This window comes from Passer domesticus, chromosome 6 (genome assembly GCF_036417665.1).
Source record: "Passer domesticus isolate bPasDom1 chromosome 6, bPasDom1.hap1, whole genome shotgun sequence".
In the NCBI taxonomy this organism is placed as follows: Eukaryota; Metazoa; Chordata; class Aves; order Passeriformes; family Passeridae; genus Passer; species Passer domesticus.
This window is the reverse complement of record NC_087479.1, coordinates 45,745,554-45,773,057: the sequence shown is the minus strand read 5'-3', so window position 1 is coordinate 45,773,057 and position 27,504 is coordinate 45,745,554. Positions and strand designations below refer to the sequence as shown.

Below are 27,504 nucleotides of genomic sequence, written 5' to 3'. Positions count from 1 at the left end.
CTTGATCTTGGATCACCCGCTATCAGATTTCCAAATTCTCCCAAGATGTAGCCACCTACTTTTACAAGATTCTCGTGGCATGCTGGAGCTTGAAGGGCCTGTAACATATTAATAATCACTGATATACAACATACAAAAACAACCACCTTGTCTGTCACTTCCATTCCCAGTTTTCTCATCTACTTTCCTACAAGAGCAGACTGTGGATCCAGGCATTACAAAGTACTTACAATAAAAACATCATGGGTGGTATGATTTCTCAGAAGACTCTAATGTGAGTATTACTTGATTAAGAGCATTCTTAGGCCCACCTAGCAGTACTGTGGACTTCTGATAACAGAGAGAGGTCTTTTAAGTTTCCCCTGTTACATCATGTGCTGCTTCCTTAATTCTTAGCTTGTTTTGATAGGGAATTGAAAACAGTTACTCTTACCTCAAAAACAGTCTTTGCTGCATATCCTTGCACATCATCCCTGTTGATGACAATCTGAATAACTCGGTACCACACTTCTTCACTGACATAGTCACCAGCAATGCGAATCAGATTCAGGATTGTATCCACATACCAGGTGTAATCCACTGCATACTTCTCAGCAAGAATTGCAACTTTCAGAACCTGAGCACACAAAAGAGAACGCAAAGTTGATTAGCTCTTACTATGAGCTGTATACACCTGGTGATGCCCCACACTGGCCCAGAAGCCTCAGTTTTAGATGCATGAGCTTGTTCACTTGTTCCCACAGCCAAGGTGAAAGGTGAACATTGAAATGCTGTGCCAGAATACAGAAGTTGCCAGGCACATATTGCTTTCCCCATAATGCATTCAAATATGTTGTATCTTTGTGACTTTCCAATTGTGTACCTAAGTGATCAAGAGCAATTTATAGAACATTTTCTGTTTGCTATAAAAACACCATCTAAACTACCACTAAGACAGGATCAAATAGGAAATTGGAAACCTCTCAAAAAAAGGCAAAAGCAAACTCAAGATAGCAGAGGCAAATAGAGTCACCAAAGCACAGCTGACTTTTTCAGGTCATACTCAGATTCCTGCATCCTGAAGCAAACAAACAGCTTCAGGGGAGACTCCACACAATTTATTATCAGTTGCATTTACTACTCTTAAAAGAACAGGTCAGTATAAGGGAACAGGATTAAATTCTCACTATCTGCCAAGTGAGGGGACATTGTCAACAGCAACCAGACAGCACAAGAGGTAAATCAACAGTCACTTCTCTAACAAAGGGACTTCAGCACCTAACTAAGCTAAATAAGTACTGTAAGTACAAGTTTTGTTTACCATCCTGAAAAGGCTGAAGTTGAGTATTTCAACTTTTATCCTAGGGGATAGATATCAGGCCTCTTAGCTGATTAGAAGGTATTCGCTTTGGGACCCCTTAAAATGAACATTCTCAGAGCATACAAAGTTCAACCTACAAATACGCATTCACCACTAATTTTTGAAGCTACTGGACAACTGAGACTAGAGTAGGACCTAACTCTCAGATGTAGGGAATGTGTTGGTGACACACATAAAATTCACTTTGCTTTCTATATACACTGTCCTGAGACCAAGATCAGATTTTAAAATTCTGAAGTTTCCAAGGTTTCCCCCTGCTGCCTGGATTAGCTTAACCTAAATTCTTTGCTACTAGACTACAAAGTTTGGAGTTTTTTGTTTGTTTTAGCAGTTTTCCCTGTGTTGTTTCTTTTTTTTTTAAGCCACCATGAAAAGCAATCTCTACCACAGACTATGCAGCATCTTAATCAATAAATGATACTTATGGTACCAAATCCAGCTACAAAATAAGTATTTAAGAAAAACACCAATAGCTTACAATTTCTTCTCTAATGGAATAATCAGCAGTCTCCAGGTAATTGAGCATTTCAGCCACAATCTGCTGGGCATTGCTTCGGTCACACATTGCATACAGGAGATCTACAGCTCTTTGTCGTACACTTACATCTCTTTCAGTCTGCAAAAAGACAAGAGTCAAAGGTCAAGATGATTTCATCTTTGTTTGGAAAGTACATGCAACTTAAGAGATGATACTTAGTATAATACACAGCCAAATTTAAAACAAATGAATTTGCATAGTTTTTCAGATGCAGAATGAATTCAGATATACCTTTTATATAAGCTGTGAGTTTCTTATATTATTTCTCACTTTCAGTCACCTAGGAAAAGCTCAGTGGAGACTCAGACAGCTTCCTGCTTTTAAATACCATCACAAAAATTTACATCATCAGGTTTTGTTTCTGTAGCATACTTATTCAAATCTGTGCAGGTACTGAAAGAATGGAGGAGTTTGTACAGAACACTTCAGTATTACACAGAGTAAGGGTGAATTTGTGGTCCACTATGCACTGAGTAACTGGTACCAGTGGCCATAAATGCACCAATAACTGGCTGAAATTGTTAAACTCTTACCAGGCCAATGAGCATTTAGCTACCTGCAGGTTTAATGTCAGGCATGCCTTGTAACAACTGAAGTCCAGCTAGAACAAATACATACTTTGAACTTAGACAAAGGTATAAATATGCTACAGCACAAACGTGGAAGAAAACAAAGCATTTAAACATCCAAGTATGCAAGTAAATTTACATGCAAATAAGTCTTACTCTTTTGATTTCTGCTTTGTCACATAAACATGGCCTGGGATTGTGTCTTTCTGGTTTCTGGTCTTTACAATTCTGCAATGCATGCTGATCTGCTCTACCACCCCCCATAAGTTATTACAGCAAAGGAACAGTGTCCAATACCAGCAAGACATTCATAAAACTGTCTTCTCAGGATTCGCAATTTTGAAATTCCATATTTTTAAACAATTATTCATCTTCAGCCTACACTTGAGCAGACACCAGTGTTACAGGGACACAGCTCCAGGCATCAGATTTACCAAGGTGCAAAAATCAACAAAAGGTGGCCTCTGTAATTGCTACCACAGCAAGATTTTGCTGGATTGAGGTAAAAAACTGAGGTATACTTCAAAGAATAACTCATTTCACCCCTAAGTATTATTAACTTAACTGGGTACAGGGAGCTTGGGACAGTGGGGCAGAGGGTATTGAGGCAGGGGAGAAGACAACACTCAAAACCAGACCATACACTTCAATATTTACCTTCAATGCATTGATAACTGTTTCTATGTGTGTTTTCACAGCCTCATGTGAGAATTCAGAGCTGGCAAGCGTGCACATGCTTTCCAGTGCTAGGTAACGCAAATTAGTTTCTCGGTGCTGCAAGAACTGACCTAGCTGGTTACAGGCACGGACTAGTAGGTTTGGCTCACTGCACAGAACAGGAGAGAAAGTGAAAGGGTTAAAAGCAACAGGTTTGAGAACACTCAATTCAGAATACTATTTCTGCAGTGGAGATTTCTTAAAATGCTTCAAAGTGTCTGCTAGAATGCTTTGCTAGTGAAATGCAAATTCAGGTACTGTGAGCAAATAATCTCTGTTGGATTAGAGCAGTGGGGTCAATACAAAACATCAAATAAAGAAGCAGCAAAACCCAAAGTTACACAGCTCATTAACACTGTTCAGTTACATTGCTGTGGTTGTGTTCCAGTCTAGCAAGCCTCTTGGTGTTCTTTTCCCCTTCACTCCCTCCCCCATTAAAATCTGATTAACTGTTCAAGACATAGCCCCATCTTTTCACCTTAAAAGCCCCTCTGATAACAGAAGTGTTGTCCCAGCTCACCTGTCATGATGTATAATTAAGCTTATTGCCTCAAACAGGACAGCATTCTTCGCATTCGAGTGTTGCACTTTCTTTGACTTTGGTGGCTCCTGTGCTTTGTTGAGGATGGTTTCCAGGCATTCTGTCAGACGGCCACGTACCGCAGGGTCTTCTGGAGAAGAATGAGCCGTTGGACAACTTCGTTTTGCTCCAAACACTAATCCAAACACTAATCCCTACCTTAGGTTTTCCCCAGGCTAAATCTAAATTAACTAAACTATTCTGAGACATTAAAAACACTTACACTCCCCAACATAAACATGGTAAAAGAATTCCAAGTCACAGTTCTATTTGGGTGAGAACAAAAGCCAAACGCAATCTGTACCACGACATACTTGGAGGCTTTAATATAGTTGATAGTATTAATGAATGTTTAAAATGGCAGCTGCCAGTCATTTGTAAGATGCACACTGGTTAGACATCTTCTTAAAATGAAACACAACATAACTCAAAAGGCCAAGTAGCTTAGAGCCATCAGAAACACACACTCTCAGGAGTACAAACTTCAGTATCTTTGCCATAAGACAATGTGCTTGCACTCCAAGCTATGGTAACACTGCAGTGCAGTAGCTCTTTGGAGCCAGTGTACTGCATAGGAGAAATGACCAGTGCTGTGATGTGTGCATTACCTGGAGGGGGATAGCACTGTAACAGCCTCAGAAGCTTCACAGATAGCCAGGGAGCAGGAACAAAGTAGTATGTGTAGTCCTGAAGGTCTGTTGATGCAGAAGTTACAATCTGTAAAACAAACAGCCAGCACATCAGCTGCTGAAGTTAATTGATTCACAAGCATGAAAAGGACCCAAAGAACAGTGTAGGTCACCTCTGACAGAAGCTTAAAAAACTGTGTCACTAGCAAAGTCTAGCTCAGTAGATTAATTAGGTGCAAGCTGCCATACTATGAGTACACCACAGTAAATGCTGGTAATGGAAATCCAGTTTCGTAGATACAGTAGTCTAGAAAGTCTCTTCTGAAAGCCTACTTGCTTTTTAAAATAATGAAGACAACCATCTTGTAACATCAAAATGTTTAACCAAAGTTTGACTTTCTCTGTTCTAGCAATTCACAGATTCAGCCAAGAGTCTGGTGGCTGCTGACAGGTGAGCCTGCAATTCAAGTACAAGATACTATGACAGACTGACCTAAAGCAGAAGGATCGACTAACACCTTCAATAATATCCATACAGCAAAGCAAAAAGAGACAGCATTCACAGAATAGGTTTATATGCATAATGAAATGTGATAAGGATTAGATTAGATTGCCCCTCTTCATAGATTTATTTTACCCCTTTTATTCTAGGATAACCATGAGTTTGCCACTAGCTTTGCTCAAAATAATTCTACCTAATTCTTACTGCCCCATTACAGGACAGCCTTTCACTTCCCTCAGCACTCCTTTGCTTTTAAGTATTAGAAAAAAATCTTCATATTTGAAAAGAAAGTAAACAAGTCATTTGGGTATAAGACTGCATAAAACTGGGTGTAAAACACATTTGTGAAGTAGCAGCCTCCCCAGTCTTGCACACCTTCCAAAAGGAGGGGGAAAACAAAATCAAACCGAACAGTGGCATCAGTTTTCCAGCACAGAAATGTTAACTTACAGATACGTCTCCCCACTCCTCCCTGCCCCTGCTTAACTCCTTACACAATTTACAGAAAATCAGATGCTTATGATTATTAAGTTAGCAGCAGCTCAAAAGAAGGAATAGGAAGGCAATTAGTCTTGTAAGAAGCTTAGATAAAGCTAAGCAAAGTTCCTTTGCTGTATTTTTGAGGGGTTTGTGTGAAGTCTGTAGAATCAGTCTTTGATCCAACTATTCTTTGGTATTACAGCAAAAAAGTGAGGACTACTACTTGGAGCAGGGATTAAACCAAGAAAGTTCAGGCAAGCCAATACAGCTTTCTGTCCTGGTAAGCAACAAGCATTTAAAGAGGTTACCTGAAGCACCCACATGAAGTGACACTGAATCATCTCCACATTTCATGGTACAGTAAACTAATCTGACCCTAGAAAGCTGAACAGGAAGCTAACCTGATCTAGAAAGCTGAGTAAATTAATCAACAGTGAAGTATTATCAGGGTCATCATTGGACTCACTCTGCTTAATCTAGACACTGCCAAGGAGACTGAAGTCTTAAACTCTTCCGGGTTCTTCTGTGCCAAAGTGGTGATCAGACTTGTAGCTGCAGTAACCACACCCTAAGAAAAATCAAAACACAACACAAAAAAACACATGTTCAATTTTGGATTGGTTTACAACACTGCCCATTAACACCTTTCAATTCGACAGTTTTTTAAAATACAAAAAAAAAGTTTATCCCCATTACAAAGCCCTACATGAAAAAACCTCATGTTTGGATAGCAGCCAGACTAATTACACACCTGCAGAATCCAACAGAATTCTCAACAATATGACACTGCCATGCTTGCAAAGCATTTTATGCTATTTTTTGTATTAGCTTTGTCTCATGTTTGGATCATACATCTAAAATAAGAGAGCTGTATTAAAATTAAGCCTGGACACAAATTATCTTATTATACAAGAGAAGCATGAGCAGAAGAAATTCAATGCAGATTATCCAGGAAAGAATTCTTAAAACTCAACAGGAGGAGAGGGCTTTGTATAACACAAGCACTGGATACTACTACTGCAGACCAAAGCACTCATTACTGTTGAAGCACAGTTATTGACAGCCTTATTTTCACAAAGTAACTGGACTGGGGGGAAAAAACTGGGTCTCCTTTCTAAAGCAAGAGGGTTTTTTAAGCATCAAAGTAAGAATGACGTGGATACAACAGGACAAGGAAGTCTATGCAATGACTAATCAAGTCTTGAATCTTTAGTGCAGATCTATTCTTAAAAGGCTTAGGGCAATTAATATTACACCTATGCAATGTGACTCAATGGAACAAGGCACAAGATTAATTAATTTACAGCCAGAGGAAAATAACTTTTACATACTATTCTTGTATCTACAGTGAAAAGGTAAACAAAGCTTTATTAAAAATTAATAAATACAGCAAATAAAAAGGGCAGCTCCTTCCATTTCCTTCCCAAAGGCTGAAGACAACAGCAAGCCACTTGCTTGAAAGACTCATGAAGAAAAAAAATGTGTATTTAACAGCAGAAGGCACATCATTGTCTTTACACACTAAGCCCAAGAAGCAGAATGAGACTGATTTACCAAGTGCTGGTCATTGAGGAGATGCACCACTCGAGATGTCCAGTCTCCCATGGGAACAAGGTCAGGAGAAGTTCTGTACAAACGCAGCAAGCATAAAGCAGCACTTTGCTTCACACTATCCATAGTGTCTCTGCAAGACATACGTACTGATTTAAAATACAGTGGTTAAGGCACAGCAATACCTGCAGGACAGCTTTATGCCAGATTTCACACTGACTCAGCATCCCTGGCCAGGCTGCATCTTTTCAACAGAAGGTCACTGAAGTATTTGTTCTTCTTAATTTTTCCAGTTAGTCAAGTTTTCAACTATTATAGAGGCTACAAGACATATGTAATGATTCTTTACAAATTGGAGTGACATTTCACATCTTTTATGAGAATTGAAAGTTTATCTCATTTGATCAAGAACAAGCTTCTTCCAGGCTGATTGAAATCAGACAGTTCAGACTACCTTATGAATGTGACCAAAGCTGGAACTACTGATAGGTCCTGCATGTCAGATAGAAATCATGAACTACTCAACAGCTTCAGCACCTACAACTAGAATGTAAGGTGGCTGTCAACAAGCACACAACCCACAAATCTATTCACCTTGCCATCCCTGCTTCTGGCACAGAAATGGACTATTTTAAGAGTGGCAAGCAACTATTCTAGTTCAGTGAACTCCTTTTCAGAAAGTTTTTGACTAAGCATTTTGTGTGACGCACAGACAACAGCTATAAAATGTACAGAGCACTACCAGGAGGAGTTTTAAGAGGCAGCTTATAAAGTGCAGTCTTGGTTAAATGTTCAGAAATCTCTATATCCCCAGTAGAATTCAGCCCAACTATTCTTCATAAATTTATCTGTTTTCCATGAGACCAAGTTGTACCTCAGTTAAAAACCACAAACCTATTCCTCCCCATGTCTAATTTATATTTAAGCTACCCTGAATTGGCAAATGTAACTGACAATGCTCATTCTGCCCAGGTCACTTAGACAGGACAGGCACACAAACATGTTTCATTACTATTATCTTAGAAATGCAGAAGGAATGAGACCCTGCAGACTGATCTCAGAAAACATAAACACAGCTCAGAGTTTAAACAACTGACCTGAAGGTGCTATGCTCTGTTTGCCATTAGTGACCCCAAGTGAAATTTTCCCAATTTTTTAAGGCTATCTTATTATAACCCCATGACTCATCACTGCAGTATTGTCTCCACTATGCTACATGGAGAACACCACCTGGCAATGGCAGTGGCCTGACATTTAGAATACAGTTCTTACACCACATGTCACTTTTTATATTAATGTAAGACAGTTACTTGTTATAAAAAGATCCATGCATATTCTAAAACAGTTCATATCCTCAGAGTTTAAATGCACTCTTTGTACTTGGACATTTTAAGTTTCAAAATAAATTAGCCCTACAATCACAAGTCCAACTTTACATTGACTTAACTATAGTTCCAGACATTTGCCAGGTCTGTTTAGAAACTTTCAGCTATACCAAAGTAAGAAAGTTTGTGGTGACTATTTGCTATTTACATGAATTGTTCTTTACATGGTTAGTAGAGGAAGCAAGAAAACTCACACATCAGTATTAGCGTGTTCTTCATGAAGCCAGTACATTTAGGTAAGAACTTCAATTTAGAATAAAATTTGTAGTATAAACATCTATTTAGGTTCATTTATTTCTTTTTTCATCAGGAGAGGTAAGGAAAGTAAAACATATGCATTTCAGGGATATTCAGTACCACAGATTTATCCAAAACAAAAATCCAATCACAACAAGACACCAAAACTCTTAGTTTTCACTCTATTGTTACACTCCTACAAGCAACTCCACATGCAGGCAAGTGAAAGCACCTGCAGGTATTGGAACTGTCATACTGCAAGCCCAGGGCTATAGAGCCCAAGCACGGATTAAAGTGCTGCAATAGAACCAAGCTGCTGAAAAGTTTATTGCTGTTGTATTTGAAAGAGGCATATCACACCTACCCAGCCACAAGAATTTTGGGAATTTCTCCAGCAAATGCTTCCGCCATCTCCCGGCTGCCCACGTTGGCAATGCAGTGCAGAGCAAGGCCCATGAAGGTGGGGTTCCGGCTGGCCAGGTCGTTCTTGATGGCATTGTTTATCAGGCGAATGAGCTCGCTGTTGGAGTTCACCAGCACGGAGATGAACAGATAGCCCTGTGAGTCACAACATGGAAAATCTATTTTAGCTGACTTCATTTACTGTAGCATTCAGAGGAAAAACGATTTCTTTGACACACACTTCTCTCCAATACCATAGGGGCAGAAATGGGCATTCAGACAGAGCAAAGGCTAGAAAGATTAAGTGAATTAAACTAAAATGAGTAAGTTCAGTGTTACCCTAATTATCTGGTTTTAAATGTTTTCTCAGTCTATTCTGGCAGATACTCAAAAGATCATTTTAGATGGATGGGGACCAATCAAGATTTTGGCTTATTATTCAAATAACTAACAAGTTACATGCACCTGATGAACACAGCCTTACTAGGGAGATGGAAAGAGACATTCGGAAAATTAAACGGTTACTTCCCTTTTAATGCAAGACTCAAGGCAGTTTCTTAACAAGAGTAATAATTTTATGCAGAATGCACATTTTTTGCAACTAGTTCAAGACACCCTGTGCACAAAAGTGTTTAGATTTTAGAATAATTCCTAGAGTCAAAATAAGGCTTTAAGCCAGGGCAGAGGGAATGAAGCAAAATTCTTTACAGACTCCACAGCTGAGGCAGGATATTAGACAGACCAGTTTATCTTTTTTAGAGCTCAAGTTACTCACAATTTGTTTCTCTGTATATCTATTGGAACTGAGCAGATTTACAGCCTCCATGTGACCGAAGTCAATGTCATGCCCCAGCAGAAAGATGAAGAGCAGTTTGCAGACATATTTTTTCTTACTGTAACCATCCAGGGCCTTGTCACCTGAAAAGCAAGCAAACAAACAACAATTAGGTCTATGTTGAGCTTTCATCTGGTTACCTAGTGATAATTCCATCTACCATCATCTATATCCTAAAGGATAATGAAAGGATGGTCAGGAAAAAATGCTGTCATTTAGCCCTTGAAGTATCCTGCAGTGTCCTTAGAGTATGTTCTTACTAAGAGGCAGCACATCCATGTTCGCTCCATTTTGATTTTCCCGCTTTGTTAAGAATATTTATGTCTTCCATACACCTTATCCTCTTAAACCAACTATCAAACCTTTATCTCAGTAAAGGTGTTAACACACTTTTCCAAGTGCACCACTGTAGAGAACTCAGTAGCAACAAAAAAAAACTCCAGCAAGTTGTTTTACAAAGATCAGGTGACAATGGTCTATCCCAAAGACTTGAAGAAACACATGAAATGAGATTACCATGAGAATTTTAACGTTTTTGTAAAATGAAAGCATTCACAAGTGTTCCAGTTTCAGAAGAAAAAGGCACTCTAAATAGGTTTGGCCATATGTTGCAGTACTGCTGATTTTAGAAGCTTGCAGAAGCAACATGGAGCAGTGCAGCTTCCAGTTCATCAGGAGACCATTGCTTTTCCTGAAGGGAAGAGCTACGTATGGACACAACACTTTCTGTGTTACATTCCCTCCCTACCTCAAATCAGGCAATAAAGGGGTATCCAGAAAATCAGGCAAGACTGACTGCTGAGTAGCAAAATTATGATATATCCTGCTGCCTACAAGTCTATATGAGCTCTCTCATCTCAGCATTCTGGACCTGGAATAACTGATCTGTCACATGAAGTGTGTATTCCTTAGTGACGGGCAAGCTCAGCCAGAACAGCACTGCATACTCTAAAGCTTCAATAAGATATTCCTTACTCCTTGCCCTTGCCAATAAAAGCTCTAAGCTGCCTTTTTGTTTTATATTTAGCTGCCTATTACATACATCTGAAGTAAAAAAATAATTTTAATAGTGTAGAAGTTGCTCCTTCTTCCTTCTCATGAACTGATAAAGAGGCATATTAAATTTGCCAGGCCACATGAATCTATAGCTCCCCTGGATTTCACACTACATTCACAGACTGGATAAAAACCAAGGAAACCTTACCACTACTGAACTTACAGTTAGTGAAGGAATGAAGACTACCATCTATATGTGAAGACGTGTAAGAATGAACCAACAGAAAGCATACTGGCCCACTGAAGTACACAATGCCAAAAGGTTATGTTTACAGGCTGTAACTATGCATTTTGGGGGTTGCTTTCTATTTTGACCTAAAAAATTCTTCTATTTAATCTTATTTCAACTGAGATCAATTTAAGCACACCACTGCTATTTTAATGTAGACAATGATATCCTTCTAATTTGGGTTTTTAGGCACCTGTTAATTTTTTTTTTTAAACTGGCACAGACACTGCATCAGTTGCCAACAAAAAGCTTCACCTTAAAGCAATTTTTATGTTGTGCAAAGAGGAGTCATCTTCAGGTCCATACTACAGAATATATGTTACATTTTACTTCAATACAGGAGGCAGCGCTACTGAAGATACCCATGGCAGTGAAATTCTGCTGTATTGGATCCTGTGAGCACCCTCTGACAATAGCAAGCTCTGCAGAAAGCTGTCTAAAGACATGTTCTCTTCAAGCCACTTTTACAGTTCGCTGCCATAAGGCTCTTTTCCTGCTGAGTCAGCAAGCAAATGTAGGGAATTTTGTTCTCCTAGACAATCGGAATTACTGTCAGAAGAACCTGAGTGAAACATCCAGTGGGAATTTTTTTTTTCCTTCTTTGGAAGCAATATGGCCATAAGAAAGAGAAGACACTCAAACATGTCTGCTTATCTGCTGTGACCTCCAAACTATGGTGTAAGCAACAATGGAGTATTCTGCATAAATACTTCCTGTTACATTGTTTTCCCAACGAAATGGCACTCAAGAGCAGAAGCTTCTTCCTACCCCACCATGGCAGGGAGATGCAGATCAAAGATACCTTTCCTTAGGAGAGGCAAGGGAAAAAAGCCCAAAAACAAAACACAGGAAAGGCAGTGACAGCTTTACTTTTCTAGTATTTTTTCAGCTTCTTAGGAAGAGTTTCTACAAACTCTTAAGATTTGATTTTAATTGGTCACCTACATGAGATCCAGAAGGAAAATAAATAATCAGTGAATAAACCAGTGGGTCTTTACATTACCTAGCAACAAAAACCACTCTAAACTCCTGACAAGCCAGCTATTCTAGGGGACCAATGAAAGGAATAGGTGATGCTCATTACCATTAGCAGGTACTATTGTGACTCACAGAAGGGGGCACTAAATAAGCTGAATCCATTTTAGTCAGTCTAATTCTAGTGGCCAAGCTCTGCATAACTGAGGACTTACTATGGTATTGGATAGCATTCATATAATGAGTTGCTTCTCAGATACACCAAAAAACATCAGAAAGTAGCTTTCACATGAACTTCACCACAAATGAAGACACCCCAACTAAACTCCAAGACCGAATTCCCAGGAGGGCAAGAGGCTGAACTGGAGCTGCCTGTTAGTGTACAATCATCAGCAATACACAAAAGTTAGAAGTATTAAATCTAATCTCTTATATTTTCAAATAACTGGTGTTGACTTTGTGATACCAGAAAGGAAGAGGGAGTACATAGTGCTGAAACCCAATTGCTTAACAAAGAACATAGGGGATGAAAATATGTAAACTTTGAATCACATCAACTTCCACAACAAACTATTTGGCAGAGTTTAGGAATTCCTTTTTTAGGTTTAGGACCTAGCTACTTAAAACATTTTATCCTTCCAAGATCCCAGTATTTTAAGAGCTCAGATTAGCAAGGTCCTTGGATCTCAGGGTATTTGAAGAATTTTTGATAGAAGATACACCATGGAATCAAGCACAAAATATATAACCATCCTACTAACAAGCAGCTTCCTTCTCCACTACGTGGTATCAGAGAAAAATATTGCAAAATCAGTACCTGATACACCTAACTCCAGCTGTCTTTTGAAGTCTGTGACTCTGATTCTTTTTGAAATTTTAACTATTCCATTCCCTCCCATGCCACATTTATGGAGAGTTCTGAAGGTTCTATTTTAAACATTACTAACAAGTCTCATTGCTTAAGTATGCTCCAAAATAGTACAGCTTCCCCCAGTCCCAAGCAAACATCCGAACAAGGGCAGAAGGAAATGTCACATGTTCTGTTATCTTTATTGCAATACACAATCATTTCTTTTAACTCAGCTCATTTTCAAATGCTTTTGGGAACATTTGCAAATGCTGCAAATCAAGTCAGCAGAAACAGGAAGGATTCACAATACAAGTCAGCAGGTTTTGAGCACAGTGGGCATTTCAAAGGCTACTTGCTTTTCCTGAAAAATTTATTAGTTATTTGACTAGGAAAAATTACTAACAGCTGATTAACAATGAGCACTATTAAGAAATAATTACTACTTCCAAATTTCTGTGTATCACCTCCTTAGATTTGAACACAGAAGTTTTGGTTTTCTTTGGTCATCCATACCTTTCATACAGCCCTCTGAAAAGAAATAAGGCAAGAAAGTAGTGTAAGACCTTTTAATTCTCAAGCAGCAGCTCCCAGCTGTAGTTGCAAACTTAAGTTAAAAAACAGCACCTGCTTTTCAATCGAACTCAGTGTATTTAAAAGCCTGTGTGCTGCACTGTTACTGAGACTGCTACCAGCAAGAAGGGTCAGGAAAACAGTTTAGTCCTTGGGATGTTCACTGGGGGTAGATAAGGAAGCCTGACAAGTCTAATCTCACTAGCTTTCACATGGCCTTAAAATCTTTGCTTTTAAAACCACAATAATGGCTTTTGCAAAACAGAATGGACAACACTGTTTCTTTGCTTCCTTCCTACACTGACCTCTGTTCATGCAGTTGGCAGCAATCCAGGGATATACTCTATCAGAAGGCCACTACTAGCTTAGAGGCTAAGAGAACTGAATTTGATTTTTATGTATGTAGCTACACTTTGAGACAAGATCTGTATTTCTGTAGGGGTGACAGTCCAAACCCTCTACATCAAATGCTGAATACTTGTGCAAAATAACCCATACAAATTCATAAACTTGTATTTATTTACCATACTAACAGCACCAGAATACAGATCAGCCCTACAACTCAGGTCATATTTGAAGCCTGATTTTACTTCCATTAATTCAGTTTGTCACTGAAGACACTTCATGATTTTACTGTGTGACTGCTTTCACACGTGATCAGAAGACAGTGTGACTAAGCAGACCCATCTTAAAAATAAAGCCTATACTTTCACAGCCTGCTAGGAAAGCAATTTACTGAGTTCACTGTTACATAGCTTCAGTTTAAAACAGGTATTTGGAGCCTTATCTTAACTTCCTCCAAAGGGTTACCGTGTATTTTGGGAAAATAGAGATAATTTGCTCAAATATGGCAAACCAAGTCAAAAGAAAAAGAAAAAGGAAAAAAAAGCGCAACAATTAACTCACATTGGGGCACTTTTGCATGAACAGCTGAAAAGAAGATACACAAGCATGTCTGAAATCTAGCAGCCACTCTTGTAACACAAACACTACTAAGCAATCAGAACAAAACTAAATCCTAATGAGAGAGCAGGAAAAAAAGAACAAGTGTGAATCAGGCAGAGAATAAAGTTCCTCTGACCACAGAAACAGCTTACAGATTTGTGGGCAGCTTCATTACTACACAAATTCTGGTTTGAGAGAGCACAGTGATACAACAATTTAATAAACCAGGCACTTTTTCACTCCCAAAGCAGTTACTGCTTTGACGCTGAGACTTCCAGTTTGGTTCAAGCATGGGAACAAAATCAGCTTACAGTCTGAACATGTAAAACAAAAGGAATAGCATCTCTGCACACTTTACTCCTACAGCTTCTTTATCACACTGGTGTAGTTTCTCTCTAGTACATTCTTCTTATCTCAGTTAATGCAGAAGCATTTAAAGCAACTGTCAAGGACACTGTGACCTCAGCAGTGGAGTTTCCTCATGCTTAGACAAGAGACACAGTCACCCTAAGTACAGAGATTCTAAATTCCTGCTGAGCTGGGTGCACAAAAGCTGGATCAGAACCCAAAGCCATAGCACAAGTTCCACCAGTTCAAAGAAAATATTGCTTGTGCAGAGACATAAAATCTTATCCCAGCATGTTAAATACAAGGGTACTTAAATACCAAGTTACCCAAACATAAGGCAGGCATGAGGCTTGACAGCTACTTGCATGCTAAAACAAAGGTAGAAATACTGAGGCTCTGTCTGCAACAGTGTAAGAATACACCCTGCAGGTTACATGGGATGGGCATCCAGATAATGCAACAGTGTGTGCTGAAGCATACAAAGGCCCAGAGGTAGACCAGACTCCTACATCAGTGTCACACAAGAACTTCTCTGTCAAGTGGTGTTGTTTCTTGGCCTTTCCCTGATTACAGCCATGCAGCCAGTCCAAAAGCTGCATCTTTGGCCAGGAAGGCCAAACTCAGAGCACCAGTATTCATCACAGTTGTTTAGCAAGGGACTTCATCTTAACTTGACAATCACACATTTGTCTTAATCCAACTATTTTAAAACATTTTAAGGTCAGACCTACATGAAAAGTAACTAGGCTAAACTGAGTAATCTCCACTTAAACCAAGAATAAAATGCATATGAAAGTCTCTTAAATTTTTATACAGCCCTTCTGCAAGGAAGAACCACACAGCATGAAGTCCATGTGGGAGTACTGCAGCAAAAAGATAACACAGCTATCAGCTCCTCACACTCTCAAGGCCTCAAGCAGTTACACAAGTAGTTGTCTAAACACGACTTTTTCCAAATTGTCACATATATGTTTTTACTTAGTTTTCATCAAGTTATTGTCTTCAGGTAACTAAAATTTTCCACCCAAAATCTATACAGATTTAGTAATAAACCATAATGAAGATCAGCTACAAGAAGGTTTAGCCACCTTCCACTCAAGCCACTGAATGAGCATATACTGACCTTTATTCAAAACTATTTAAATAGTGCTTAAAGGATGCTACACAAGCTATGCAGGCTGAAGTTGTAACACTGCTTTGCTGAAAGCACCTCTGTTCTCTGATCACTGCCTGATTTATGGCTCTACATAGCCAGAGATTCCTGTGATAATTTCTCCCCTACTTCATGAGCAAGCAGAGAAGAATTAACTGTTCATGTACTTTTACCTATTTTTCTAAGAAAAAAATGTAAACAAAGAGGCATGTGATGGCTTCTAATTTTGAAGAATTTCTTGAGTGTCTTGCACTGTTGTTAACTCTTCCCTTCTAAGCTGTTGATGACACTCAGGTTTCTAAAGGTCTTCATACACCTTAAAGAGACATACTACTTAAAATGTACCCACAGATTACACAAAGTTCAGGAAAGTTATTTGTTAATGTATTGAGTATTCCAAACAGATATGCTGGTCTAAACCAGGATAGCCAACTAAGGTAAATGAACTTACCACAAATCCAGCAGATTCTGAAGGCACATATATGACCTCCACATTGCAATGCCTTATCTAACTACACACACTGCCCCAAAACTACTTAAACAAAACCTTCCACAGCCACTACTGTTATAACTCCATTTAAAAACATCCTAACTACCCCTCAGAATCTTTAAACTTTGAAACCACATACACAACTTGAATACAGCTAACAGCACGAGTTTTACCTTGTGCTGTTTAAAAGTTAATTGCTGCCCCTTGAAATTAGTTACTTCATACCCTTTGTTTCACATGAATAATTTGTACTGCTGTTGCTTGTGATCAAGATGTATAGCTTCAGCAACTACACATTTTAATTTAATTCTGCTAGAAGACAGCCTAACCCATTACTTCCATAAAGGGCTCAGAGCTGAAGAAGGAGGAAGGAAGAAAAGTTTAAACAGACGCTGTTTTACTGGAAATAATCACATCCACCCATGTTACTTCAAACTATTCACAGCCTCATAGCTTTCTGGAAGCAAACAGGCTGAGTAGTCACATGGTTAGGAGGGCAAGTGTTAGAAATAGTTTGTGACCAGCAGCCCAATTCTTTGATAGAGGATGCAGTTTGCTTCTGTTATGGCCAAGAATCACAGGACTGTCAGAACGTTCTATAGTTAAAGAGAACATTTTCAACAGTAATTCTGTTACTAAACTGCTCTAGCATTTTGCTTGAGTCAGCAGCTGACAAAAGATGTCCAAGCATGTAAAAACAAAACCCCATGAAAGAAAGTTATATGGAAATATATATAGTATAGTATTGTCAAGTCACTTACCTTTAAATTTTGACCGAATGTTTGCTAGTTCTTTATTTATCCTCTTTATCTCTGCCTCTTTACTTTTGCCTGAAATGAAAAGAACACAAATCAGGACACAGTGCTTTGGACATCCCTCTGCTTCCAGAAGCATCTTTTCACCAAACAGAAACATACTTTTGTGAACATACAAACAACAGGAGAAGTTACAACTCTCCATTTCCATCACTGGAACCAAAGGCAAACAGAGGTAACTTAAGCATCACTTTGTACAGGAATTTGAGAAGCTCTAAGGACCTCCCTGTTTCAAGAAGCTTTGCACACTTCAGAAAGTGTCACTTGCATATAACCTGAGATGCCACTGCTACTGACTTTCACAAATGCTCCAGTTTCTCTTCCTGAAACTGCCCAGAGAAAAATGAATTTTACTTCCTACGTGATTATTTTGACTTTGTGCTTAGGAGATTCACTCCTTCAAAGTACAATCTTACAAACAAGCAGCTCAGGTTATTCCTCACCTTAAGGACAAGCCAATTTATTGTTTCTCTTGAACGGTCATCCAGTTCAACAGCTTTAAAAACATTCGTAACAGACTGAAGCGGAAATGCAGCAAACTCACAAGGAGTCCAAAGGCTCAAGACCTCACACAGTTAGGATACAAGATCAGACTTTCAATGTACCTCATGAAAGTCATTTGAAAACCAGAAATATTTAAAATTCACACTCTATTAGATGACTTGGCAAGCCTATGCTTCTCAGCACCATCAGCTGGTATTTCATATCAACTTTTGATTCCAAGAATAGGTATTGGGAATTTCTAGTACCAATTCAAGTTACATAGAGAAACAGCTGCAGTTCAAATTCTGATAATGCACACTTATTCAAGTAATATTTGCATTGTCCAAACCAAAACAGCTTATTACTCTTTAGCATTTTAGTTTTTGGTGACTGAGATTGTAGAGACACCTGGGTCCACTGTCTCCTACATGAGTAGAAGCACAGAAGGGTAAAACAGCCAGCTCGGGCACTGTGATCAGCTGCCTGTCATTTGAGGGAAGCAAGTGAAGTACACTTCAGCAATGCAGAACTGGTAATTTAGTTCTGTAGTTAATTCAGACCTGTACCTACTCAAAATTTCAACAAGTCTAAAACTTCTGTCCATTGTCCCAAAGTTTCAAGCATTCCAAACATCAACTAGCAGCAGAAAATGACAGCTTCCTTCCCTCTTCATCACATATATTTGCTACAAGGTTATGAGTAAAAGTCTCCTAGCCCTGGTTCAAAATGGTCCAACCTTATGAATTGTGGGGATCACATGCCCTGCATTCACACGTTTCCCCACACCACCGGGATCACAGCTACAGCCATGAATGTGCAAGTAGGGGATGTGACAAAGCTTGAAGAGCAGATCATGACCAGCGTTCCAAAGCACCTCCAATCTCACCCCTTTCTTCAACAGAAACATCTCATTGTATTTAAACATCCCACTACATTTCCATGTCCAAAAACCTGTGTCACCCTAGGATTGTTAATCCTCCCTTCACTATTCCTTTGGGGAACTTACAGCAGGCCCTATAAAAGGTGACTAAGTAACTCAAGGAAACAACTGCCTTAGGACAGTTTAAGAGCAAAGTATAAAGGAATCCCTTGCCAAGTACAAATGAATCTAGATTTTGTAATTTCTTCACTTAGAGTCAAAAAAATAACTGAAGTTAGGCACTTCTGAAGCCAATTCTTGCATAAGATGCAGAAAACATGTTTGTATTAATCTGCCTCTAACAATGGCCACAAGAGAACAGACAGAGAGCAGCCACAGCACACTGCACAAACAGAAATGTTAGGCCCAAAATAAAAGCAGCTACTTCAGTTTGCCTTGTCCTTTTAACAAAATACCTACAGACCCCACATATTCGCTTCAAATGGAATTTTTCCATTCTACGACAGCATTTTGTAAGGGCTGCTGCTCAAAAGACTTAAGTGCAGGTGCCTTGGCAGGCACTTCACAGGGCAAAAGACAACCCACAACTTCAGAGCTCAATAATTTACAATACCTGTTCTGAAACAAATTGTAGTTGATATCTGCATGCACTTTGATTTCCAGATAAAGCAGAAGATACTGTCCACAGTTTTAATTTTTTAATTTTAAAACCTAGAAATTCCAATTAACTTCCAGAACGACAAAGCTAGAGAACACAGTATAGTTCCCTCTGATTATAAAGATGCATCTGTTGGAATCACAAAGTCTAACCAGTTTTCACTAATACATTATGCAACATGAGTTTTGTTCTAATTTAACTTGTCAATCTAAAGAAGCTGGTTTTAAAGTAGTAACACTATTTATTGTTTAAATGAGCAGCAAGTCATACAATCTAAGACCTGAAGTGTCTTCCTTTATAGATTTTAGATTTGTCTTAATTGGATTATTTGTCCTGTGCACACAGCAGAGAAACTCAAATGTTTGCTTCTAGGGCACTTGCCAGAATTAGGAGTTCATTACCACGCTGAAGCAAGTCATTTGCTTCTCCACCCTGAGAGAACAGGGGCCACAGTAACATACCCTGAAAGGGTGCAAATGTTTATGTAAATAAACAACACTTCAATTTTGTAAGCTATTTTTTTAAAGAGTTAAAACCAACTTCCCTTATTTTCAGCCATACATCTGCTTCTGATGAAAAATTTAATTTCCTAAAGCTATTACTTTATTTTCCCTTTTACCATGGGAAGAGCATGTCTCATTAAGACATAACCACAGAGTCAGGAGATTTTGTACTTCATTTACATTAACAGGGCAGAGAATATAAAGCTCAGTCTGGGACATTGCTAGCCTGAAGTAGGATACTTAGTTTTTAAATTTAGAAACTAGGTCTTTGCTCTGTATCTTTAACCTATGTTTGTAAGGAAAGTGAATTGCAATATTTACTTTGAATTATTAGCAATTGTTCCTCTCACCTCAGCAAATGTGGTAATAATCACAATTTTAAAATGTTAAAAATAGGGTGAGGAAAAGGAAACAGTAATACATATCAGCTAGCTTTTCTTAACCCAAGATGAAACCAAGGCCATCTTTTACTTTTTTAAAACCACCAAAACCTCCTGGCAAACCTTTCAAGCAGCATTATTTACCTGCTACACTCACAGATTATCAGTAACTGCTAGAAATTGGGTTCTTTGTGTCCTAAGCAAGCAACAGAGCATTAAGCAAAGCCTGACTAAAATACTTCAGGAATTCGTGAAGTCAGCACCTTTTGTAGAAATAGTCTGCAGGCTCAGCAACACAAACGTGGAAATCCCACCCCCATGCACACAGCTGTAGCAGCAAGATGACAGGAACACCCAGAGTCACATCTGAAGGTTTATTATCTCAAATTTTAAATCTTGCTTAGCATATGAACAAAAGTCTTTTTCAAATAATTCCTTCAGGCTGGTCTATTTTGAAGGCAGTATATGATCTCATCCAGACTATGACCAAACATAAACAGCATAGCAATTAGCAGCTGATAAAAAGTTTAACTCCATATACTGGAGATCACATTGAACAATTAAATTTTCACCTTATTACTAATTACAGTCCATGTAAGCCTTAAATTGTAGTTTAAATTGTAGCACAGCAAGTGTTAAATGTCACTGAGGGCAACCACACAATGCTGAGGACAACTCACAAGTTAAAACCAGGCTGAAGTACCTAACCCCAAATTTCCTCAACTGTTTATATGGTATGGTAACCTTATTCAAACACAATTAACTGCTTATATTAGAGGATAACAAAGCAAAACGAAATCTCACAGGAAGGCAGCTTCCATTATAAAGGACAAAAGAAAATAGAAGTATCATAAACAAAGAACCAATTTTTAGCTAGATCTTCTGTCCCACCAAGTGTGAAAGGGCACTGTTAAAATTGTTTGATTAACTGAAGTTTTCATCACATTACTCTGACTTGCCAGCACTCACTGAATAATTTCTATACGCATATTTTATTTTTACCATCACTAGAAACACTCAAGTAGTCTTTAGGACAGTAAAAAGGAAGATGGTGATGATAGCTGAAGGAGTGCTATGCTGCAGGAAGAGAGGCTTACATTTCAGAGCTAACAAAGGCAATTGCTCTGCCACACTTTCAGGCTGTTACCCACTTCCCAGTCCCATGAAATTATCAGAGCTGCATACCAACAAAATGTTCTGTAACCACACATTCAGCTTGGAGAGGCTTTAATAAAGGTCATGTCATGTATACAGACTGCTGGGTAGGACAGTAGTTAAGCCAGAGCACAAGAAGATTATGTTGCATATGAGTTCAGGCCGTATCCTTCTCACTTTCACTTATTTTCAGATTTTTACCATTTTAACAGACTATCATTAAATACCTGTAATAAGTTATTAAAAGAGTCGACTGCAAGTCAGTAAGCTTTGGTTGCTGTTTTGCAGCAAAGACATGCAGTGTTTGCAGCATTACAGCCCTAGTGTACGAGTGCTGCTCCTCGCCTCCAAGATGGGTACTGAGCACACAGGTGCCCAGCCACAACACAGTCCAAGGTGCTTATGGGTGATTACTTCATATCTGGAAGTTTGTCAGGCTTCAGACTCCATCATGCTGCCTACTGCCTTCATTAGAGCAGGTAAATTTAGTCTGCAGAGCAGTATTATCTTTAATTACCATCTTGTTTAACAAAGATAGAGTAGGGAACATCGTAAGTCACGCAGCTCATCAAAGAATCAACTACTATTCTTGTATTTCCCAGTAATCCAGGCTACAGCCAGTACTTTGGTTCTGCATAAATACACCTCCATTCCTCTGTTTGGAGCTCTGCATTACAACCTAAAGAATGAGAAAATAGAGGTTACAGGAAAGGGGTTTGTTGAGCCCATTCATTTGAAAAGAGCACCTGACATAGCTTAATAGTAACCTGGCAGCAGGGTTGCAAGGTTAAGTAAGTGCTTCAAGGTTAGAATTAGTGTGTTGCTTTGGCTCACTCAGACAGTGACCTGCTCCATCAGGATTAACTTGCTGTTATACTAACTGCAGACTATTAAAGGCAAGCTTGAGGCACACAACCTACCTGTGCTAACTAAACTGTTCTACTAGTTAAGAACTACTAGTTCTTAACTTTCATACAAACCACTTGATATATTTCTGACCAAGCCTACACATTTATTTCCCAAAGGAAGAGAGAAGCATTTTTTCTATCAGCAGCTACACAAATACTGAGCTGAGTAGATTTCTGCAGGCAAGGCCTTGAGACACAGGCATACTGTCAACATTTAAAGCAACAAATAAATAAATAATCACTTCATAAAAGTTTAGATGTTCCCAGTACTCATGTGGCTCCAATCTGCTTAAGGCCAGCAGTCAGTGTAATTGAGCCCAGCCAATAATTCATTTTGAATTTACATACAGGTGAGAACTACACTGTGCTACCTCTTAGCCTTACCTGCCCTACGGCCATCTGACAATTTATGATTACAGATGCACAACTGCTGGCATGAACTATAAAGCAGAGGATAGGAGGCTCTGTTAGCACAAGGAAAAAGCCTGCCACAATTCTGTCATGCTTCCTGAAGGCCAGTAGTAGTGTAAGTGACTTTTTGAGGCACTATGATAGGCCTAATATAACATGAGCTCTGTTCACATTCAATTATCAAACAGGCCTTGAAGAGAGAGGACAAGTCTAGTTTTCTGTTTAGGAGAGAGAATACAAATACTACCATGGTTAATTAAAAGCAGCAACTTCTCTGAATTCCTTAATGGCCAGGAAAACTTAGGAAGAACACAGTTCTTACACAAAAGATAAATTCTCAATTTCAAAGGTGATGTTAGACATCTTCCCTGAGAGCTGTGAGTCATTGTCTTCCAAACATAAGAATGTTTCTGGGTATGCTTTGCTTAGCCTCGACATTAGGAGCATCCAAGCTGACTGGCCACTTCAGTGGGAGAGACACCACAGCCAAACTGCTCCCCAGCTTCCCTTAAGCAAAACATTGATAGTTTGAGAGTCAGTTTGATTCAAGGCTGTGCTTCTTAAGAGACAGCTACAGACAGTTCCTAAACACTGCTCTTGTCCTGGCCCACACATTCCTGCTACTACCTTGTATTGCTGCAGATCAGTTTAACAACCAAAAGCAAGATGGCAAAGTCTAGGCTAAGGCTAGAGCTAAAGCTAAGTCATGCCAGCTTTATCACAAGTGATAGTGCCAGCAGAAGACATGACCAGGTATAGAACAAGTTCACCCATTCACTGTCTAAACACACTTCAGTTGGCATAAAGCAAACAAATTAACCACTTGCCTTTTCTATTGCTAAATCAGACTGCAAACATGATGCAAAGACTACACTACATTTTGTACCCTGCTGTCAGGGAACAGAGAAAGAAACTGGTTGAAAGATAGGGAAAGTCAAAACAAATAATAGTGTCTCCACTGAAAAAATGATAGAGATAGAGGAAAATATACATGTAAAGGTAATCAGTGCCTCCATTTCTGCCTTTGTGAAAGAGCTTTTTTACTTGCTCATATCAGTAAATTAAACCATTACTTTTACCTGTCAGCAGGGCAGATACTCATGTTACAGCTCTAGAGGATAGATTAGCCATTTGCTATGCAGATCATGATCTTCATGAAGTAAACCACCAAATCCATCCTCCAGCTCTCCCTAATCTCTCAGCTGGCTCTTTAGCACAGCAGGGAAAATGGCAAAAAAAAGGCAGGTTGCACAGCAATACATTAGAGTGGTCTGCTTGCCCAGCCTCACATTGTCAGTCTGTCTATATAAATTCCTTCATTTGGTTAAACTATCTAGGATATTACAACAGAGTTGCAAGCTCCAGCTCCACCTGAGTCTGAAGGAGCTTGTTGGTGCAATTGTTTACAAACTCACTGCACAACTAATCCAGAGAGACTACAAAAAAATACTGAACACCTTTACCAAAAAAAAAAAAAAAAAGTTAGTATGGCTTCACTCTTGTCCACAAATCAACCTGTTCAAGTCTGCAGAACAAGAAGCCTGTTGTTTAATGACGTGCTAACATCCTGTTATGAACAAAAACAGGAGTGCATCCTTCCACAAGATCTGATCAGAAGAAAAGAAGAGCCTATCATGTTGAAGATCACGAATGGCACAAAGGCAGTTTAGGAGTGTTGTGTCTTTGGACATTCTGCTGTGATTAGATATCTAAAGACAGACACCAGTGACCTACTGATATTTTAGAACTTTATGTAGAGTACATTTTCTAATATTCTGCACAGTAAGTGAACTACTATCCACAGAACCGACTTCTTCCTCCACTATACCACTAGAGATTTGCTCCTGTAACAACACTTCTCAGGAAACAGAAGGGAGTCACAGGCTTTACTGTAATCCACTAATCCATTAACTCCTTGTCCTCAAAAGAGGAGAGAAATAAGAGCACAAAAGCAGCTTTCCAATCCAGATGTCATAATCTGCAATAATTTAATACAAGTTTAATGATTTTAGATGCTTACCATGGCTACTTTTTTTTCTAACTAAGCACCACAAGTTAAGAGAAAATTTGAGATAGCATCTAGTTTAAGACCAGATCTTTCTCTAGAATAACTGAAGACATCCTGGAAGTTCATATCCAAGTGACTTTATGACATACAGAACATCTATCTGGCAGTTTAGGTGGCAAAACATTGACCCCTATCAAAAGAGAAGCTTTAAGCCAAGAAGATATGCAAACAGTAAGTGCAGGGTTAGGCTTGTACATAAAGCAGCTCTTCCTCTTTCCTTGACTGAGCAGCATCCAAGCATCATTTCCTTGACCAGCCTTTTCACACTGTAGAGCTACACTCCCTTCAACAAGAGACGGCAGTATTTGCACTGATTTACTACAAGTCACTGTGGACTCTCTTCTACCTTAGCTCACGTTCAAAAAGAAGAACAGTTTGAGGCCTATCCTAGTTTAGCTATCACTTCTAAACTACTGTTTCAGGGACCTTAAAATAGTTTTGAGCTCATTAATTAATGCAGATATGTAATAGTCTCTGCAACAGCCCTTAATTTCCTCTTATCAGTCCTGATGGGCAGTCTTTATCCAAAGGAATTCAAATTAAGCAGTCCAGGGTATCTAATAGAGAGGTTGGATGTCACATGAAAGATTCTAGCTCTTTACTATCTCTCCTCTAAGCCAAACATGCACAAATTAAACAAGCATAAAAAAAAAACTATCAAAAAAATCCCAGCCACTATGAGCTCTTTGAAATCACCAGGAGCAAGCCAAGACACAGAAGCAATGGGAAGAACAGCAGTTTTGTTTTAGAGATCCTCCTCAGACTAATCTCATGCTAATTGTGTTTTCCTTAAAGCACTCTCCTGCAAATAGTAGCAAGTGATGCAAGACTTAGTGCTTATTATAGCACGTTCTTAGGGCTGTTTTTTTCAGGCCAGAAACCAACCATATTAGATGCACTGCCACAGCCTTGAAGAAGCAACAGGAGAGCAAACCAAGATGCCTTGCCTTCCAATTTCTTCAAAAAGGTAAGTAATCGAAGAATACATGTAGAAAAAGTCTCTGACTGCCTAGAGAAGTATTTCAAGTCCTGCTTTAACACTACATGCAATGCAAACAAGAAGCCACACTTCAGAGGAGCAATGCAGTAGCTTTAGCCTACACAGTGACAGCTTATTATTGACATGTAATAATTACTTACAAGTAACTAAATCAAGCTGTATGTGCTCAAACTTCTATGTGAAGTTTGTTTCACTGGGTGGCTGTTCTCACAGAGAAAAATAACTCTATACATACCCATGTAGTCATTTAATCCATGTACTTGCCCCTCCCACCTACACCTGCAATGCAATTCATAACCTACCATCCATTCAAACAGGTGATCATCATATGATGAATTTAATGAACCACCTTTTTTCAATCCCCACTTGCTCACCTGTAACCTGATGCACCAGTCCCAGTGCAAAGACACTTTTTGGGAGGTTCAGCTTCAGGACACTATCCCTTGTCCAGTACAATGAAAATTAAATGCATTAAGTTCTATGAGAAGAAATAGACCTTTGTTTATTATATTTGTTGCATTTTATTTAAGGAAAAAAATTGGCCTGAGGAAAAAGAAACAGTAACTTGGAGGAAAACATACAAAGAAACTTTTTGAGAACAAACTCAGGGATTCTTCCTCCGTCTGTCCAACTTCTGGGGCAAAACTGAAAAGGTAAGACAATTACCTAGCAAGGAAAATTAAGAACTGTCTTGTCCTCCAAACCTGTGACAAAAGCAGCTTTTGCCTCTGTGTAGACACATCTCATCAACCTAAGAGGAAGGGGCTTCCTAATTTTAATGTGGAGCAGGAGGTTACCAGTAATACACTGAATAGTGTAATAGAAACTATTTCTACATTACAGGCTGCAAATGAAAGGAGAAAAGCAAGCTTTCCTGGTTGTCAGGGTGAACAGCAAATAGCACTGTTGCTGCAGCAGAATAGGTTGAGTGACAAATTACTTAAAAGTATTTCATTGTGAGATAAGCATAAAGCTGTATTCAAAAAAAAAAAAGAAAACAGACTCCTGATGATGTATCTGTCAGCTAAGACAGCTGGAGAGTTTATAAAGGACCATCTTGCATAAGCCAATTGCTTCAGCAGCTCATCAGTAGATACACAAGACTTAACATACTATTTAAGAAAAAATATTTCTTGCAGGAGTCCATATGCTTGTAACACATGCAGATCTGGTTAGGTTTTAGTTCATGAGGCACATAATCCATGCAGTGACAAGGACTCCTGACCTGAACTCCTAGGTTTGGATAGCACTTCACCAAACCATAGGGTTCAGAACTTTCAGCTCCACTCCACCACAATCTTTTGTACAGCATAGCCACACCTAACTATTTTCTCAGTCACACCAACCAAGCCCTCATTAACTGGGCTATCCTAATCAAGTACTGCAGTTTGGCTTTCAACCTGTAGTTTTCTCGTCTCTCCTCTGGTGTCTATAAAAGATAAGCTAAAAACCTACTTACTGTAGTAATTTATATATTTTACAAAATAATCCAAATAAACAAGTTTCTAGAAAAGTTCATGCGTCTGTTAGCAAATTGACAGACATCTAAAAGGGTTGTTTTCTAAAACATATTTTTATCTGGCATCTGCACTAAGACCTCCATATGCAAAATGCAGAGCCTACAATAAGAAGCTGCCCTGAAACAAAATTCTGGAGAGCTATAAGGAACTGAAGGATAATTCATTTTCTTGTATTATCATATTTTGAAAATTCACTTGATCTTTGTATGAATAAAGAACATTTCATTTCGAAAGAAGACACTCCATATGACAGCTTCACAGAGACTAGAGCAAAGTCAAAGTGCTAAGAAGCCTCTCTTAGCCTTGAAATGTTTTACAACTG

At 38.9% G+C, this 27,504-nt stretch overlaps 1 protein-coding gene across 4 annotated transcripts in view; it reads right to left on the bottom strand.

Moving 5' to 3' along the window:
* AP2A2 (adaptor related protein complex 2 subunit alpha 2) overlaps positions 1-27,504 on the bottom strand; it is a 41,847-nt gene that overhangs the window by 11,213 nt on the left and 3,130 nt on the right. For 2 of the 4 annotated variants that reach the window (XM_064425163.1, XM_064425165.1), the window contains exons 2-12: positions 17,163-17,231; positions 9,726-9,868; positions 8,913-9,106; positions 6,930-7,059; positions 5,842-5,943; positions 4,373-4,481; positions 3,705-3,852; positions 3,125-3,293; positions 1,839-1,976; positions 434-616; positions 1-98 (exon numbers count right to left, since the gene is read on the bottom strand). In XM_064425163.1, coding sequence (XP_064281233.1) covers positions 1-98; positions 434-616; positions 1,839-1,976; positions 3,125-3,293; positions 3,705-3,852; positions 4,373-4,481; positions 5,842-5,943; positions 6,930-7,059; positions 8,913-9,106; positions 9,726-9,868; positions 17,163-17,231 — 1,483 coding nt within the window. Of the gene's footprint in view, positions 99-433; positions 617-1,838; positions 1,977-3,124; positions 3,294-3,704; positions 3,856-4,372; positions 4,482-5,841; positions 5,944-6,929; positions 7,060-8,912; positions 9,107-9,725; positions 9,869-17,162; positions 17,232-27,504 lie in introns of all 4 variants that reach the window. The other 2 variants (XM_064425162.1, XM_064425164.1) reach the window with 1 other exon arrangement.